The 17,890-nt window shown below is 43.9% G+C and overlaps 3 protein-coding genes across 3 annotated transcripts; all 3 read right to left on the bottom strand.

Annotated features, from left to right (window-relative positions):
• Positions 1 to 5,223: 5,223 nt before the first annotated feature.
• LOC130126025 (G-protein coupled receptor 4-like) lies at positions 5,224 to 6,225 on the bottom strand. The gene has a single exon (XM_056295399.1). The coding sequence runs from the start codon at positions 6,223 to 6,225 to the stop codon at positions 5,224 to 5,226; it is 1,002 nt and encodes a 333-aa protein (XP_056151374.1).
• Positions 6,226 to 9,260: 3,035 nt separating this feature from the next.
• On the bottom strand, positions 9,261 to 12,075 carry bdkrb1 (bradykinin receptor B1). Its single transcript, XM_056296408.1, has 2 exons — positions 11,939 to 12,075; positions 9,261 to 11,384 (listed from the first exon to the last, which is right to left on the bottom strand). Exon 2 carries the CDS (start codon positions 11,379 to 11,381, stop codon positions 10,248 to 10,250), a length of 1,134 nt encoding a protein of 377 aa, XP_056152383.1. The 5' UTR covers positions 11,382 to 11,384; positions 11,939 to 12,075; the 3' UTR covers positions 9,261 to 10,247.
• A 4,150-nt stretch (positions 12,076 to 16,225) lies between these two features.
• LOC130126024 (B2 bradykinin receptor-like) lies at positions 16,226 to 17,437 on the bottom strand. The gene has a single exon (XM_056295398.1). The coding sequence runs from the start codon at positions 17,435 to 17,437 to the stop codon at positions 16,379 to 16,381; it is 1,059 nt and encodes a 352-aa protein (XP_056151373.1). The 3' UTR covers positions 16,226 to 16,378.
• Positions 17,438 to 17,890: the final 453 nt, after the last annotated feature.

Here is a 17,890-nt window from a genome sequence, read left to right as displayed (position 1 = left end):
TAGTCCTGTGAGTTCCATGTGAATAAGTCTGTGCCTATCCCTTGCCATGGTCTCTCAGGTATGGCATGTGATAGCATGGGCTTTTCTTGGGTTTGCGCTGTGTCGCTCCTGGCATATGCTGCAGGTTTCCACTGCCACCTCAATCTGTTTTCCCATGCCAGGCCAAAACAAGAGATCCCTCGCTCCGTTTTTGCTTTTTTTCACACTCATGTGACCGGCGTGTATGCGCTCTATCATGTTCGCCTTGAGCTTACGGGGAACGATGATTTTCTCACCTTTAAACAAGATGCCGTCCATTTAAGAAAGTTCGTCTCTGTGATTCCTGTATTCCTGGATGCTGGGTGGGCATCTTTTCTTTGCGTCGCACCAGCTGGCCAGTGTGGCTTTTCTCAGTGCAGCAAGCTGTGGATCTTGTGTTGTTACCTCTTTGATTTCTGTCAGTCTCTTGTCACTCACAGGGATGCTGCTGAGGACCGTGTGCACCTGGGCCTCCATACCTTCGTGCCGGGCATTATCGTGGTACTCAGCTGACTTTCGTGACAGTGTGTCAGCCACCAGTATCTCTTTTCTGGGGCAGTGGAGGATGTGAATGTCATATTTTTGTAGTCGTAAGATCATCCTTTGCAGCCGTGGTGGCACTTCTGCCAGTGGTTTTTTTTTTAAGTATTGCTTCCAATGGTTTGTGGTCTGATTACACAATCACTCTCCGGCCATACATATACTCATGGAACCATTTACAACCAAAGAGTACTGCATAGAGCTCCTGCTCTATTTGTGCATAATTCTCTTCTGTGTTGTTAAGTGATTTGGATGCATAGGCAATTGGCTTGCCATCTTGGGGCATGACAGCGCCAAGGCCACTTTTGGAAGCGTCTACTTGGAGCCATAGCTTTTTTTGGGAGTCAAAGTACGCGAGTACTGGTCCTGGGTGTTTTGTTATCAGATCTTTCATCTGTTGGAATGCTCTGTCATGATTGGCATCCCATGCAAATTCACTGTCCTGTTTTAGCAGTTTTAGTAGTGGTGCATTTACCTCGGAGAGATGTAGAGAAAACCTGGCCAGGTAGTTGACCTTCCCGAGGACTGTTTCAAGCTCCGCCTTGTTCCGTGGTGGTTGCATCTCTTTGACTGCCTTCACCTTCTGTGGGTTTGGTTTTATGCCTTCGCTTGAGAGTGTGTGTCCGAAGTAGCTGACCTCTGGCACACGAATGCAGCATTTGTCAGGGTTTAGCCTCACCCCTCTCTCGCTTGTGTGTTTCAATATAGCCCTGAGGCGCCGGTCATGTTCCTGTTCAGTTTTGCCAAACACCAGAATGTCATTGACTATGGCTGCTACGCCATCAAGGTCTTCATATGTTTCATCCACGCACCTTGGGAACTCGTCGTGAGCCGAAATAATGCCAAATGGCAGTCTGAGAGAGCGGTATCTGCTGAACACTGTGTTGAATGTGGTCAACAGCGATGAATCAGTGCTTAATTTTATGGCCCAATAGCCTGACCTAGCATCTAAGACAATAAAAAATTGTGCTCCAGCAAGCTTCGTGGTGACATCCTCTAAAGTAGGAAGGGGGTAGTGAGGTCTTTGTATCGCCTTGTTAAGGGATCTGGGGTCTAAACACACTCTGAGTTTTCCTGTCTTGGGCTTTTCAACTACAACAAGTGCATTCACCCATTCTACGGGTTCCGTGACTTTGCAGATTATGTTATTTTTCTCCATGCTGTCGAGCTCATCTTTTAGTCTGCTGCATATCGCAATGGGGATCCTGCATGGCGGGCACACTATGGGCATTGCACCTGGGGCGACGCGAAAGGTGCATTCGCCTGGAAATTCGCCTATGCCTTGAAATATGTCTGCATATTCCTCCAGTATGCTCTGTGAGCCAATGTCTGTTCCCTAATTTTCCTCATTCACAGCCATCACTATTTTGACTAAGTTTAGATCGCGACATGTTCTCGTTGGTGGGACCGGCAGGGCATTGGTGTTGACAATGTAGAACTCTAGCAACGTTGAGCTGTCCTTGTATCGACATTTTAACTGGCATGTGCCTTTCACGCTCAGTGTTCTTCCCCCGTATTCAGTGAGCCTATGTGCTGCTGGTTTCAGTGCAATGTTCTTGAGCAGTGCATGAAATAGGTTAGTTGGAATGGTATTGGCCTGTGCCCCAGTGTCCAATTTGAATTTGACTTTTTGTGGAGGTGAGCCAATTCCTACCTCTGCATAAGCCTGCTCATTGCTTTTGCCATTGTTCTCTATTGTGATGCTGTCTATGTAGAGTTCTGTCTGCTCTTCGTATGTGTTCTCTCCAACAGTGTGCACTGTACTGCGATAAGGCTTTGTCTGAGGTGGGAATTTTGATTTCAATCCTTTTGCAAAATGATTGAATTTTTTGCATTTAGTGCATTGTTCCCCATTGGCTGGGCATACAACTTTGGCACTATGTTGCCCTCCACAGTGGCTACATGCTCTGTTTGCTGTGCTACTTTCTCTTTGCTTTGTAGCTTTCTGTGCTGTTTGTAGTCTGTATGTTTTCCTGCTTACATCATGCACAGGGTCGTGCCTGCTCTGGACTTTGCTATGGCCCATAGTCTTTAGCTGTCGCTGTGCTAGCTCACGTGAAGGTGCAATGTCTATGGCCCTTTAGAGCGTGAGCTCTGCACCCTGGCTGGGCAGTTTTTCTCGCACGCGGGGTGAGTTCATGGCAAATACAACGCAGTCTCGGACCATTTCCTCGCTGTTTGGGTAGCCACAGTCTTTTACCAACAGTTTTGGTTCTGTTTCAAATTGCTCGAACGATTCGCGCTCACCCTGCATTTTTTCATGGAATTTATATCTGGCATAAATGGGGTTAGCCTTTGGTGTGATGTACTCTGTGTTACTTATCGTAATACGTGTTAAGCTTCCTGCCTTCTTAACCCGTGAGCGTTCAGGTGTTGTGCGCATCACGTCCCTTTTCCCCTGATCCGTAACAGGAGGTAACTGCATTTCTCCTCCTCGTTCTTTTCGCGCCGGGGGCCTGTTAACATCAACTCTGCGTGCTGCCGGAATCGTCTCCATGCTTCGGGTAAATTCGCCGAATCCCAGTCCATCCGTGGAGCTGGAACGCCGTAAGAATCCATATTCACGGCTAAGTGTGAGTAGTCAAACCTCTACTCTGACACCATGTAGTATCTGCCCTGTGGCACAATTATAAACTTAATAAAATAATAAATGCATATTCCAGCTCAGCACTGTGCATTTATTCATTCCACCATCTTGGATCACATTAATGACTGCACCAGTCTCGCGGGACTTGCCGATGTCACTATTCTATGGCAAGCTGTAAGGTACAAGGTTATACTGAATTTCATATTATAACGTTACACCTGTCACTTTCTAAATACACACACAAGCACAAGGACTTCTAGCAGTCCTAACCAATGAGGGAGCCAGCCAGCTAACCCTTTCTCTGCCAAGAGACAACAACAAAATCTGATTGGATAACTCGATTTTCATGGTTTCAGGACAGTAACCCTTTCATTACTGAAGCAAACTTGACAGAAACTAGGGCTAAAATTAGAATTAGAAGAGAGAATTATTATTAAATGAATGATTTTAAATATAGCATTAAAATGCTGATATGTTGGGCCTACCCTGAAGTCCTAGAAGTCCCTAAGGGTTCCCCTCGGTTTAAAGTATATATTTTACCTAAAACACCATAAATATATTGATGCAGCAATATCTAACTACAGTACAGTATTTATAATAGAGAATGTGTGTATAAAAAAACGTCAATTAGTCAAATGTTTGTCTTGGTATAGATGATATATTCTAGCGTTCACAGCTATTTAACACACACACACACACACACACACACTAAAAAACTTTAACTGAGCGTTGCTTTATTCACGGCTGTTGTTGGCCACAGCCGTACAGACCGCCATTAATACCCGACTCCCACGCTACAACATTTTACCTAAAACATCATAAACATAATAATGCAGAAATAATAATAATAAATCTAACTACGGTACAGTATTTATAATTGAGAGAGTGAATGTGTGTAGCTATAGGTATAAAAAAATAAAGAAAGAAAGAAACATGTCTTTATTTATGCTCAATAATCCGGGTAAGGAATTCGGCGTACAACGTTGTATCCAGAGGAACTGATTCAACTTTCTTTGATTTAAATAGAAACATCTCTTACATTTCAGACTCCCCACCTGTCACTGTCCCGGAGCGGGTCGCGACCGGCGGAGGCCGGGCGTTTGACGTCTGAAACAAGAGCCCCCTCGGGACTCGCCTCCCCGCCTCACCCGGTAAGTGAAAAAAACGATGAGCGTTTCACCTCTCTGAACGCTTTATTATTTCCACTTCCGTTTCAATTATGGTCGTTTTCCTTTTCTTCGATGCGTCACCATCACTTGCATCCAGTGGTGGATCTAGAGATTTTTTCCTGGGGTGGCAAGACTGTGTCCCAGAGGTGGCAGCTGCCACCCCTTGCCACCCTTTAGATCCGCGCCTGTGAGGGGGAGGGGGATTCTAAATCGGCGACTTCTGTTTGAGATGAGTTTGGTGCGGGTCTCATTGACCTTCACCATGCATGTACATAAAATATACTTTAAAAACATATTATCTGATTTATAAATGGGGTGGCAACAGGGGTGGCAAGACTGTTCCAGAGGTGGAAGCTGCCATCCCTTGCCACCCTGTAGTTCCGCCCCTGCTTGCATCAGATTTAAGCTTTGAAGCCATGATTACGAGGGTAAACACACGAATCAGTCAAAACACAATGTTTATGCGATCCGATTCAAAGCGGTGACGAGGGAGGGGGGCGTTGTTCTCTTTCGAGCCGACGAACCGCCTAAAACGCAGTGTTTTGAGCGTCGCGCAAAGTAGTTCGTCTGTCCGTTCGTTAGTACGAACCGTTGAGTGTAACTTTTCTTTTTTAAATAGGCTTTACGGAGGTCGGTTCGTAAGTACAAGAGATAGTAAGTTGGACATTCGTAACCCGAGAACTCCCTGTACAAGAATTACACAGGCGAGTAACATTTTGCTCAGACAAGTCACCAAAATATGCAAAATGTAAACTGTTGTCTGACAAAGCCATTAAGTGTTAACATCATGCCAGTACACAGCATCTAGTACATTTCAACATTATTTATCGACTTCATTCTTTTCAGATCACTTATTTACTTTTTTAATTGCTTTTTTTTGCATCAATGGCATTAAAAGTAACAAGGTTCTCAAGAAACTGAATTAACTCTTGGAAAGGTATTTCGGTATCTCTTTATCCATAAAACTCTCTTGCATTTCTCCAACGCATTCCTTATCTCGGTCTGTGCACTCTCACTAACTAGACAGTATATGATAGGATCTAACATACTGTTGAGTGTGGTTGTAGCCACCAACACTATGTAAGGGTCTCTGAGCGTCCTGGCCCAGTAACAGTCTCCCGACGGTTCCATCAAAGCTCTGAGCAACATGACAGTCTGGTAGGGCACAAAGGCCAGCAGGTAGGTGACAAGCAGGAGCATCAGCAGCAGTCTGACTTTCCTGCGCTCCACAGCCAGGATGGAGAGGCTTTGTCCGAGGGACTGCATGATCTGCTGGAAGCAGAAAGTCATGATGATTAAAGGGACTAAAAAACCAAAGACGACCCGTATGAGGGCCTTGTTGGCATAAGCCTGGGTCATGGGCGTTTTCTCCTCACACATGCGTCTTGAAGAGAAATCTTGCAGCTCCCCCGTGTGGTAAAGCAAAATAATGTGGACGACCATCTCCACACACCACACAACCATACTCACTATTACTGCAGTCCGCGTCTCTCTGACCCGGTTAAAACGCAGAGGGTAGACCACCGCGAGGTAGCGATCGCACGAGATGCAACACAGGAGGCCGGAGCCGACGTAAAAGCTGTTATACATAATAACAGCCACTGAGCTGCAGACAACATCGCCTACAGGCCGATGCAGAGCCAACTCCATCCACACTGGCAGGGAGATGGTGTAGAGCAAGTCAGAGATGGACAGGTTGACCAAGTACACTGCAAGGTTATTCCCTTTCCTCATCAGCACACAGGCCACATACAGAGACAGACAATTAGCTGGGAATCCCACAATAAAGAAGAGAGAATAGGCAGTTGGGTACATGTGCTGATCCACCGAGTCTTTTCCTGCAAAGTCTTCTCGTGCACATGAATTTGATAAATTCCCATTTGCTTGGCTGAGAGATGTATTAAAATCCATCGTCCCTTGGTAGTCAGTTTGGATGACCGGGACAAAGGAGAGATGGGAGGTGAATCTACGTACTAAATGGTGTGATCCAGTAACACAACATCATGTTGATGAAGGCACACTACATGCAAATGCTTCCCATTCAAATAGGCTTCGTGGAACCAGAAAAAAACTGTGTAAAAAATTGTAGCACTGCATTTTGGCTTTTAAAGATGAAGATGAAATGACAGCCGAAACTTTGCATATCGACTTGGCACCATGAGACAAATATAAAACAGTTTCTTCCCACGGGCTGTCATTCAAATGAACGCTTAATATTGTCAAATAAATCCAGCCATTTTATATAGACTGTATATTGTGCAGTATATAAAAAACTGGTACGCTCTGTCACATTTATCTACTTCAGGCATGTATGCAGGTAACCTGCTAACATCTATTTCAGCATCTCTGATATATTCTCTGCACCATTGCACTTTATCACCTCTTATTTCCCCTGCATACGTAAGTCAGTCCTTGTGTGTGTATATATCTGAAGATTGTTGTGTTGTAGTGTTGTTAAATCAAGTCAATTTTATTTGTATAGCCCAATATCACAAATTACAAATTTGCCTCAGTTATTCTACGTTAAATACACTGACAAAGCCCCGAAACTGGAGTCAAATTCTATGTGTGTGCAAACTTACATGGCCAATAAATCTGATTTGGATATGTTTACTTAAACATACTGCAGTGAATTCGGAGGGCAACACAGGAACGACCGCGGCCGGGACGCGAACCCATATCGCTCGCACTGCGGGAGACATCGCTGACCGCTCGACTAAAGGGTCCGAACCGTTAGCTAAGGGCCAACGTGTCTACTTATCCATGCACGTTACAATACTTTCAAAACTCTCAACAGTTTTCAACAGCTCTGTTCAGATAGTCACACCCCTGCATTTCACAAATCGCACATTTTCCATATCAGCGCCATAGCACAAGTTTTCACTTTAGAAGGTTTAGGATTGGACGTAATGTCCAGCAGTAGTCCCTTACAACGATTTCTCTGACCTAACGGTGGAGTGTTGCTTTTGAGGTCAGTAGATGAACATGTGGCAGGACTGCCTCACATGAGATAAAGAGGCGGGTACAGTCTGCTCCATACGCCACATTACCCCACAGTTTTGGCCCTTCTGTTGACTTTGAAACAAATACCACAAACAGTGTCCTTTTGCACAGCTATTTTGCAAGTTTCTGACACCTATGTGACGATACAGGTAGTCCCGTTTGTGTTAAAACCCCTCATAATCCCAGAGGTCCATTCGAAATGAACCAGAGTTGCTAGTGCTGTTGTGTCAGCACCTTCCCCACTGCTGCAAAATAATAATAAAAATGGTAGAACCAACGTTTTGGCGATTTTATGTTGTAGTATTTGTCACGCTTGTTTTTTTAGCCACAACAGCTCCCCTTCTTTAAACTATAGCCTCTACTTTTCTTAGTGAGGCGTAAAGCATCATGCTGTCTCACTTTTACCGACTACTGTCCAGCATCCATTAAAATGAGTTTAATGTGATCCGTTGCCTACCGTCACGGGAATCGCCAGTTCGAATCCCCGTGTTACCTCCGGCTTGGTCAGGCATCCCCACAGACACAATTGGCCGTGTCTGTGGGTGGGAAGCCGGTCGGGGCGCCAGTTCGGGGGGGGGGGATAGTGTGATCCTCCCACACGCTACATCCCCCTGGCGAAACTCCTCACTGTCAGGTGAAAAGCAGCGGCAGGTGACTCCACATGTACCAGAGGAGACATCTGGTAGTCTACAGTCCTCCCCCGGATCGGAAGAAGGGTGGAGTAATTGGACGGGTGCAATAAAATCCACAAAAAAAACCGTTTAACATGAGCATCAAATACATTTGTAATTTTGATTTTTTTTTGTTGTGAATTAGCAATTATCGTGAGCAAGACAGCGATAAAAGCGTTTCAAGAAGGAGATCTATTAGATTTTAAATGTTCAGGATTTTAGCTTAAAGCAAGGATAAACACAAAAGAGGAGCAATTTCATTTATTCACTCTACTCTCTGTATTGAATAAATAAATACAAGTGATATAAATTCATTTCTACCAGGGTGGACACAGTTGACCTGCTGTCCTTCGTAGGTCAAGCTGGCCAGCGCAGCTGCTGTGTCCCTCATTTCCTTCCAGAAAGGCCTCAAAACATTGCCAACTTTCCCCAAAAGGTCTCTAAGCAAGGTTGACACACTTCCTAGTGGAACTTTCCAGCTAATATGAATCATCTCAACACTATTATTGGCGTCAACTGTACGACGTCACACTCTTCTTATTTAGACACCAACATCACCAATGTCTTCTACTGTGCCCCTCGTTTACTTGCATTCAATACTTTATGGTCTTATGGCGATTATATGTCTGCTATACTGATATGTGTCGGTGTTAATCTACTTTGTATTCCCATTCTCCTGCTCTCTGCCCCTCGATGACCTAGGGCATGTTTGACATGAGACGATTGTTATTTTGTGGTCCGTGACGCTGGTCGGTACCATTCAAGTTTATTTGCTAATTGATGAGTCTCTTGTGAATCACTTCAGAGAAACGCATCTGCCTGATGAGTAAATGTACTGTGACAAAAAACAGGTGGCTAAGTGTTTGCCCAGAACCTAGACGAGACTAAAGGAAACACCTTTTTCTGGAGTTTTCCGCTCATTTCCCCTTCCTTTAGAGAAAGTTTTTTTTAAAAACTTTTTTTTTTATGCTGCTGTGCTGAGGTCTAACTTTATATACAGAGTACACGGGCGCATTTCAACAGATTCAATATGCTATACAGGTCACACAGTAAAGGCCTACATCAGGTTGTAACTGGCTAAACAAGCCATCATGGTAAATTCTGTTGGGGTAATTACCTGTAATGGTTCAGGTTATTAGATTCCGACAGCAGACTGCTGGGCGCCAGATGTCACTGATGCACATGTGGCCGACCAAACAGTTGACAATTTACATCACGTCAGACATGAACTGGACATTGTATTCTCAGCACTTACGCTCAAATTCAGGGTAGCTTTTATTTTGTCCATTTAAATGATTCATTTTAGAACAGCATAGAATAGAGGCAGGGTCCCCAGACAGACTAATACTTTGACAAAGGTAGACACCCCCACTTATATAGAAGTCTCCTTACGTGTAATACTGCAAAAAAAAACATCAAAAATGAATATATGAGTCTATTTGCCCCTAAATTCAAACTGTCTATAAAACCATATGGGGGGAAAAAACATTTGAAGCATTTTCATCATGAAAGACAGACAAAAGCTGCTCCTCAAAATGTGTGTGCTGTACGCACTAAGTATGTTCATACAATATGAGAAACTGGCATGACCTAGTGTGGCCGAAGGCACTCATGACTTTGAATACCTTGCAAAACATCAAAAATACAGGGATTAATTTACATATGCAAATGTGCACACTGTGCGTGGGAGGGCATTCTCACAGCACAGTATGGAATCCAAAGATAGCTGTATGAAAAACATTAGGATCTCAATTATACATGGATAGAGATAAGAGAGCAGGACATGGAAATAACACATTTCCTTATCAGCTGTCAGTAATGTGACCACACACCTGCAAACACATACATTTACACAAGCACATCTTTCCCAATACAGGTACACATGGCCTGTTTCCACCTCTTTCAGAGATTACTCTCGTCATCTCACTTTGAATTCATTAATCCATTATTTCTGCAAGTGTGGCTACAATAAAATCCAGGGCAGTTTAATCTTTATTCAATGTAATAATATTATCAAAACAATGTGTGTTTCCCTTTTCTGTCTAAAGAAAGATGCTCAAAAAAAGGATAGTATAATTATGATATTCCATATACATATATTGTGACTCAAACTTAAGCACCTTATCCAAAAACTGTGCACTACAAACTATTGCTAGAGTCGATGAATTGAAGCACATTTAGCAAATTCGCCTTGAAAGGTAGCCAACAAAACAATAAAGACAAATTAAAAAATTAAACAAAATCAAACGCACAATGAAGTCAGCCCGGAAGAGTGTCATGAAGCATATTCCCATTGGATCCTCTGCTGTTGGAGAGGGCCACAGGCTTGATTTGCTCTGTTCTGTTGACGAAGGTCGATATGACGGAACGCTGGTATGTGTTCATGTCTGATCCCCGCCGACGGTACCTGGCACTCCTGTAGATGGTGTTAACTTTCCTCCTGAAATACTGCCCAGAGAACACATACAGCACCGGGTTGAGGGCACTGTTGAGGAATGCCACATAAACCGACACCTGGTGTCCCATATCCAGGGTGTGGGACCACCGCTTTTCATCCAGTAGATTCAAATCGCAGAGTGTGTCAAGGAAGGTAAATATTTGAAATGGGCTCCAACACAGTATAAACAGTAGCGTCACAGCATACACCAAAGCTATGGCCTTCCTGTCTGTGGCCTCTTGAGAATAAATACTTTTACTCCTCTTCCTCAGGGTCCTGATTATGTTGCCACTACAGAAAGCAATGACCAGAACAGGTAAAACAAAGCCTGCCACATTCATTGAAATCTGATGGGTCAACTTCCATGAGCAATCATAGTCAAGAATACAGGACAGTGTCTTGTGGTCCTCAAAGAACTTCACCTTTCTATGAACCATGGTTGGCAGGCTCATTAAAAGCCCAAAGAACCACAAGATCACACAGATTACTTTGGTGTAAAGTGTTCGTCGCAGCCACAAGGCCTTCATAGTCTTCACTAGAGCGAGGTAGCGGTCAATGCTAATCATCGCCAGTATGTAGATACTGGTGTAGAAATTGACAATGACGGAAGAGTTGACTAGCTTGCACAGGGCGTCCCCATAGGACCAGCTGAAGTGGTTGTAGATATACATTGCCCAAAAAGGAAGGCAGACTAGGAGCATGAAGTCAGCCAGTGCTAAGTTGCTCAGGTATATCTCTGGTGTGGTCAAACGATCCCTATGGATTAAGAAAACTAGCAGGACAAAGCCGTTACCCAGAATGCCGAATACGCACAGGGTAAAGATGTATGGGGGGATAGCTGCCGTGATGAGGTCCCATTCTGTGGAGGCTGGAGACTCGGTCGGGCTAGATGAAAAGGAGGCACTGTTGTTTTCAGACCAGAGTGTTGTCGTCATTACAAGCTTCGTTGGCTCCATGGTCTAAACAAAGTGAATATAATGCACAACAGAATGATGTAGTGAACCTTACGTGCCTCACAGCACATCCTTATTAATGTTTTCTTTAGACTAGAAGGCAGCTTTACTTCTGCCAAGAAGATAGAGATAAAACGATTTTGCTCAGTTAAAGCAGGCATTGTAAGTTATTATCTTTTATTTAATAAATTATGACATGGCAACTAAAATATTTGTCAAATGATTCTTGCTTATTGTTCTATATGTTACAATACTATTATTCCCTTTATATTTTTAACGCTTAACTTTCATGTAGAAGATAAAATTGACAGATGTGTTAACTGAATAAATGTATTTTTAAGCCAATTGCCCTGTTCAGTTTGATCATTTTTAACAAGACCGTGTTGCTTTTTGTGGCCTTAACATGTTTCGTCAAATATACTTCCCCAAAAAGTTATCGAGGAGGTAAATGGAATTAAACAGAATTAAAAATGTCTTACCTTATAAGTAAAAGCCTGCTCTTTTATGTTAAGATGGTAAAAATCAGTCGTGAAATACAGTCAAAATACATGCATATGAACCTTTTTCGTCTGGTAGGGAGTAGGTGCAGGCAACTATTAAGGAGCTGTACACTAGAGAATTGGTGTTTATGTGGAGAGTCCTCGTTCCTCCACACCCCTAACTCGAGAGGTTCAATATATCAACTTGTTTATGAAAAGGCCGGAGCTGGATACATGCCAGAGACAAATGATGTTTGAAATCCAGGGCCTACCATATCAAAACAAGAAAATGCATTAGTGGTGGAACACTCTGGAAAGAAAAGGTGATAGCCCTTTGCTACTAAATGCAATATGGGTGCATTTTATGTCATACTGACATATACATAGACACACTGAATAATAAAACAGTGAAGATTAAATAGCATGCATATAGAGACAATGCTCTTTAAAGGTTACTTTTTTTGGGTCCATGTAAGGCCTTTTTAGTACAGGAAGCTGAAAGAGAAGGAAGTCATATGGAGAGAGAAAGTGTGACATACAGTAAAGGTCTTGAGCCACATTGGACTTCAGGATGTTGCATAATGCCCACTGGTGTGTGCCTTACCGGGTTAAGAAATTTATGTGTCCCCACCTAGAGTGCTCTTATTTGGATGAAGCGTTTCTATGCCCTGATATTTGGAGGTCTGCCTTTATCATCTGTGCAGTCTAATATAAGCCTAAGGCTGATGTTCAACTGACTTGCACAGCGATGTGGGCTCTGTCAACAAAAATAACTATTTGTTTCAACAGGAAAAAAAAGAAACGTTTATCACCAAAGCCACAGTAATAATTTTCCAATTCTCTGAATACTTTGTCCATAATAGGTAATTCAGACATATTCGTAACTGATTTCTCATCATCTTATCTGACCCCCCCTTAAAAAATGTTGGTTCTGGGTGTCCGGGTAGCGTCTAGTCCGTTGCCTACCAACACGGCGATCGCCGGTTCGAATCCCCGTGTAACCTCCGGCTTGGTCGGGCGTTCTTACAGACACAATTGGCCGTGTCTGCGGGGGGCGGAGCCAGACGTGGGTATGTGTCCTGGTTGCTGTACTCCTCTGGTACCTCCTCTGGTTGGTCGGGGCGCCTGTTCAGGGAGGAGGGGGAACTGTGGGGGGGGGGGGAATAGCGTGATCCTCCCACATGCTACGCCCCCCTGGTGAAACTCCTCACTGTCCGGTGAAAAGAAGCGGCTGGCGACTCCACTATCAGATGAGGCACGTGGTAATCTGCAGCCCTCCCTGGATCGGCAGAGGGGGTGGAGCAGCAAGTGGGAGCGCTCGGAAGAGTGTGGTAATTTGCCAAATTCAGTTGGGGAGAAAAAAGGGGGAGGGATGTTGGTTCTCACTTACATCATAGCTCTAAACTTGGAATAAAATTATCTACAGCTCAAAAATGAAAAGACCACGGAGACTTGGAAGCACCCAACTTCCTGTATCAACTTCCTGTATCAAGACTTGGCAGCTAACCACCTGCAATATCTCGTTAAATGGCTCCATGCAACCCATTGTTACGGCCCTAGTGCCGTGTGTTGGGTGTCTGTGTAATTTTCCCTCTCCAGGTAATGCCCCGCCTCCTGTGGAGCTGCTGGTTGAGCCCAGGTGATACCAATTCCTCATCAGCTGGGTATATACCTGGGAGAGAGACCCCCCCCCCCCCACGGTGCCAATGGGCCAGCATTGTTGTCAGCCAGAGTGAGAGAGAGACGGCCAGTGGGCCATTGTTGTCAACCAGAGAGCGAGCTCTTTTGTCAGTACGCTATACTCCTTGAGAAGGAGGGTGAAACCTGTGTTAGTGTTTTTGTTTCTTTCTTTTTGGTCTGATCTGAGTTTGTTTTGTTATCCAAGCCTGGTTAGTTAAGAGCCAGCTTATTTTGTTGCCCTTTTTATTGTAAATATTGACTTGGGTTTAATTTTGGTTAATAAATCTGTCTGTTTTTACACCTGGTTCTGCCTCCCACCTTTCTTATTGGCCCCCGGGACACTTTTATTTTCTTTACTTCCTCTGGACCTTTAACGGGGAACGTAACACCCATCATCACTTGATACTGATGGCAAACCAAATTGTCAAGAAATGCGTTGCAATCAAAGACCTGCTTTTCCTCAGTGGCACTACTAAAAAGCACATCTGCTTCAAGAACACCAGAATTGCCACAGCCCTGACAGCATTATGGAGAGTCAACAAAATGCAGAACTTCACAATGTCATCCCCTAGCGCACAGACACCCAACTGCTACAATCTGGATTTCACTGCAAACAAATCACCTCTAGTGGGAACTAAATGGAAACTTGCGTCATACATTCACATCAATTTTTTGAAAATAATAATCTATTTTCATTGCAAGAACTAGTTGAAAAATATGGTAGAGAAACATCATTACTTATAAATCATCACTGTTAGATAACGTCGACGAAATTGCAAAAACAAACAAACCGCTCTCAAAATGATGCAAACTCATTTCCTCCAATGTCTCCACCAATGCACTTTACATCCCTGTACATTAAGGGGGGGGGGTTTGGATAAGAACTTTTTTGTGGTGTATTTTGGTAGTTTTTCCATTTGTGGGTGCAAGTGGCATTTTTGTGAGAAAATCTGATCCGAAATAAACAGGAGAACATTCATTTCGACTTTATTTATATGCATTTCTTTACATTTTTAAATATATTTGTTTCATATTTTCAACTCTTTGTGGCCTGAAATGATGTTAATGCTGCCTGTAACTGAGCAGATTTTTTCTAGTTAGCAGCTGAAAATAGCTTTCGTGACTAACACCATATTGTTAATTATAAATTTATCGGTAATCAGTAAAAACTATTAAAAAAAAGAGAGGCTGTAAAAATACACAACAATGAATGTAACTGACCTATTCCCGCCCAGGGGTATAAAACTATATATAAAGCATATATAATCCATCCATCCATTATCCAAACCGCTTATCCTACTCAGGGTCACAGGGATGCTGGAGCCTATCCCAGCAGTCACTGGGCGGCAGGCGGGGAGACACCCTGGACAGGCTGCTGGTCCATCAGGCCAAAACACACACACACATCTCATATAAGTTAGTATGGCCAATTCACCTGACCTACAGGTCTTTGGACTGTGGGAGGAAACTGGAGCACCTGGAGGAAACCCACGCAGACACGGGGAGAACATGCAAACTCCACAGAGAGGACGACCCGGGACGACCCCTGAGGTTGGACTATACTCGGGGCCCGAACCCAGGACCTTGCTGTGAGGCGACCGCGCTAACCACTGCGCCACCGTGCCACCCTAAAGCATATACTATAAGTATATATAAAAATAGAAAATACTCCATTCTGTTTTTCCATTCCATTCCATTATCCAAACCGCTTATCCTGCTCTCAGGGTCACGGGGATGCTGGAGCCTATCCCAGCAGTCATTGGACAGCAGGCGGGGAGACACCCTGGACCGGCCGCCAGGCCATCACAGGGCCCCACCAGGCCATCACAGGGCCTTTGAAAACACGAGAAAGGAAAAACAGTCAAGGGCTATCATCCAATGTCCTGCTGTTTTGTGTCTCTCTTTCTCTCTCTGTATAAACACTATACACTAGACTAGACTCCTCCGTCTTCAGTGTCAGCCTTGCATAATGAAAATTAAACCAAGTTTGATATGCATGTAGATGCAGTATGCCATTGTGTATTATTGTATGTATTGTGTATTGGGTGGCATGGTGACGCGGTGGTCAGCGCTGTTCCTTCACAGCAAGAAGGTCCTGGGTTTGAACCCCGCGGCTGTCCAAAAATAAAAATGTAATATATTAATAAAATAATAAATAAACAAATATAATAAAAATATAAAATATATAAAGTAGAAATTGCATTGTGTTATGCAACTATTTAGATTTGGTGGAACATGCTGAGCAGTCAGGAAGCACTTTAGATGCTCCCCATAACATTAGCTGTGAGGCATCGATAGTAAACCTGACATGACCTCAAACCAAACAACAAAAACAAGCCATTTTCCAATGCAATCAAACGCCTCGTTCAGCTGCCAGCACATTTAGAAGTGCATTCGTAAATTGGAGTTCTTTAGAAGAGAGGCTTGTGGTTTGTCCTCTCAAATGCGCGACATGCTCAAGTGGTGCGCTGCAATTCATCTCATAAACAATTCAAATAATGATCCATTCCATTTGCTGACCTTATGCTTCATAAATGACGTGGCTATTGGTAAAGGACCATCTGTTACCGTAAGAAAACAAACAGTGGTGGACTATTTTATACTTGGGTTACATTTCTCTGAAGTTTGGTTTTATTCTGATTTAAGCAACATTTAATCATTTTGACAAATACAATGGTTAATGCCCAAAACAGATACGGCGCTGTTATTTTAAACTGTATTTCTTTTTAAACGGGTACTACAATTATAACACAAACACAATCCCTTCAAACACAAATACATGTCTATTTAGAACAGAATGTATTAATTATGGTTAAAAAAAACTAGTAAGATGGGGTAAGATCACACCTTGGTTACGGTCAGTATATTTAGTTTACGGTCAGTGTATTTAGTGGTTGAGTTGAGATTACCGCACGTATGACTAGACTCGCCCCATTTTCTACTGCACACCATTGGTTTAAATACTTCACTGGCTCGCTGCTTAAAGTGTTTCCCCACAATCACGTACAGGAAAGGATTCAGTGAACTGTTGCTGTAGCCAAGGTAAGTTGCCAACTGATTGCCAATGTCCAGCACATAAACCCACGTGCACCCAGAAATGACCTGATAATAATCCAGGGTATCCAGGAAGATGAGAATCTGGTAGGGCAGCCAGCTGAGAACAAAGACTGCCAGAACAACAAGAACCAAGTAGGCTGCCTTCCTCTCCCTCCTTGCTGCTGTCCCCCCTCCCCTGCTTCTTCTCACTGCCTGGCTGTCCTGAAGGACTTTGATGATGTGGTAGCTGCAGAATGATGTGATGGGAACAGGGATGAGGAAGCCTATTACATTGACCGTCAGGTTGTAGCGCAGCCTCCAGCCATCGTGAGGATAGACAATGTAGCACGCGTCCACCCCCAGGTGAGAGAGGAAATGGACAGAGCGGAAGAGGAGGCCAGGGAGGCTGAGCAGGACCCCAATAACCCAGATCCCGAGGCAGATCCCGCGGGCCCAGGCTGCCCGTCTCCCCCTGCTATGGGACAGCGGCCTGGTTAAAGCCAAGTACCTGTCCACACTCACTAGCATGAGGAACAGCATGCTGCAGTAATAATTCATCCCGATGACAGTGCTGACGAGCTGGCACATGGGCTCCCCAAATGTCCAGTGGAACTTGTGGTTCACCGTTGCCACCCAGAACGGCAGGCAGGAGACCATGAGAAGGTCAGCAGCTGCCAAATTACTCAGGTAGATGTCGGCGATGGTGCTGTGTCGTCTCTTGAGGCAGAGAACAAGCAGCACGAAGGCGTTTCCTATCACTCCGAGAAGACAGATAATGGACATGTATGCAGGCTGCATGGTGTAGACCCAGTCCCAGGCATCTGTGTGATTACAGACATCTTCAGCCGACAAGTTAAATATCATTATGTGAGATCTTGTTGTACAGCAAGAGAGACAGAAGGAGAAGGAGAGTGACAGTGCAAGAGATAATAGGAGTGAACAAAGGACAGAAAGGATGTATGTGTGTGAGTGTGTGTGTGTGTGTGTCTGTTTAGCCCTTCACTTTATAAAACCTTTTAATTGTGTCAACAGTGCCGAGTGCATGTGTGCTGCTACATTCATGTCATGATTTGAACTGAAAGGAAAAAGAGGAAGTGGATTTAATGGATTGTGATGGGAGAAGGGAAAGGCTAAATGTTGTTATCGCCAAGAAGGCCAGTGGCCGCACATGCTTTTATCAGAAAAGGGGGTCATAGCAACAGATGGCTCCTCGTCTCTACGTGGATGATGTGAGAAACTCTTGGCTAACATGCATGAACCCATGAACAAACACAACCATGTAGATATGTGCACATACACACACACACACACACACAC

Source organism: Lampris incognitus, chromosome 16, assembly GCF_029633865.1.
Source record: "Lampris incognitus isolate fLamInc1 chromosome 16, fLamInc1.hap2, whole genome shotgun sequence".
NCBI classification, from domain to species: domain Eukaryota; kingdom Metazoa; phylum Chordata; class Actinopteri; order Lampriformes; family Lampridae; genus Lampris; species Lampris incognitus.
Note: the sequence above shows the minus strand (reverse complement) of the source record. Positions and strands in the feature narration are given on the sequence as shown.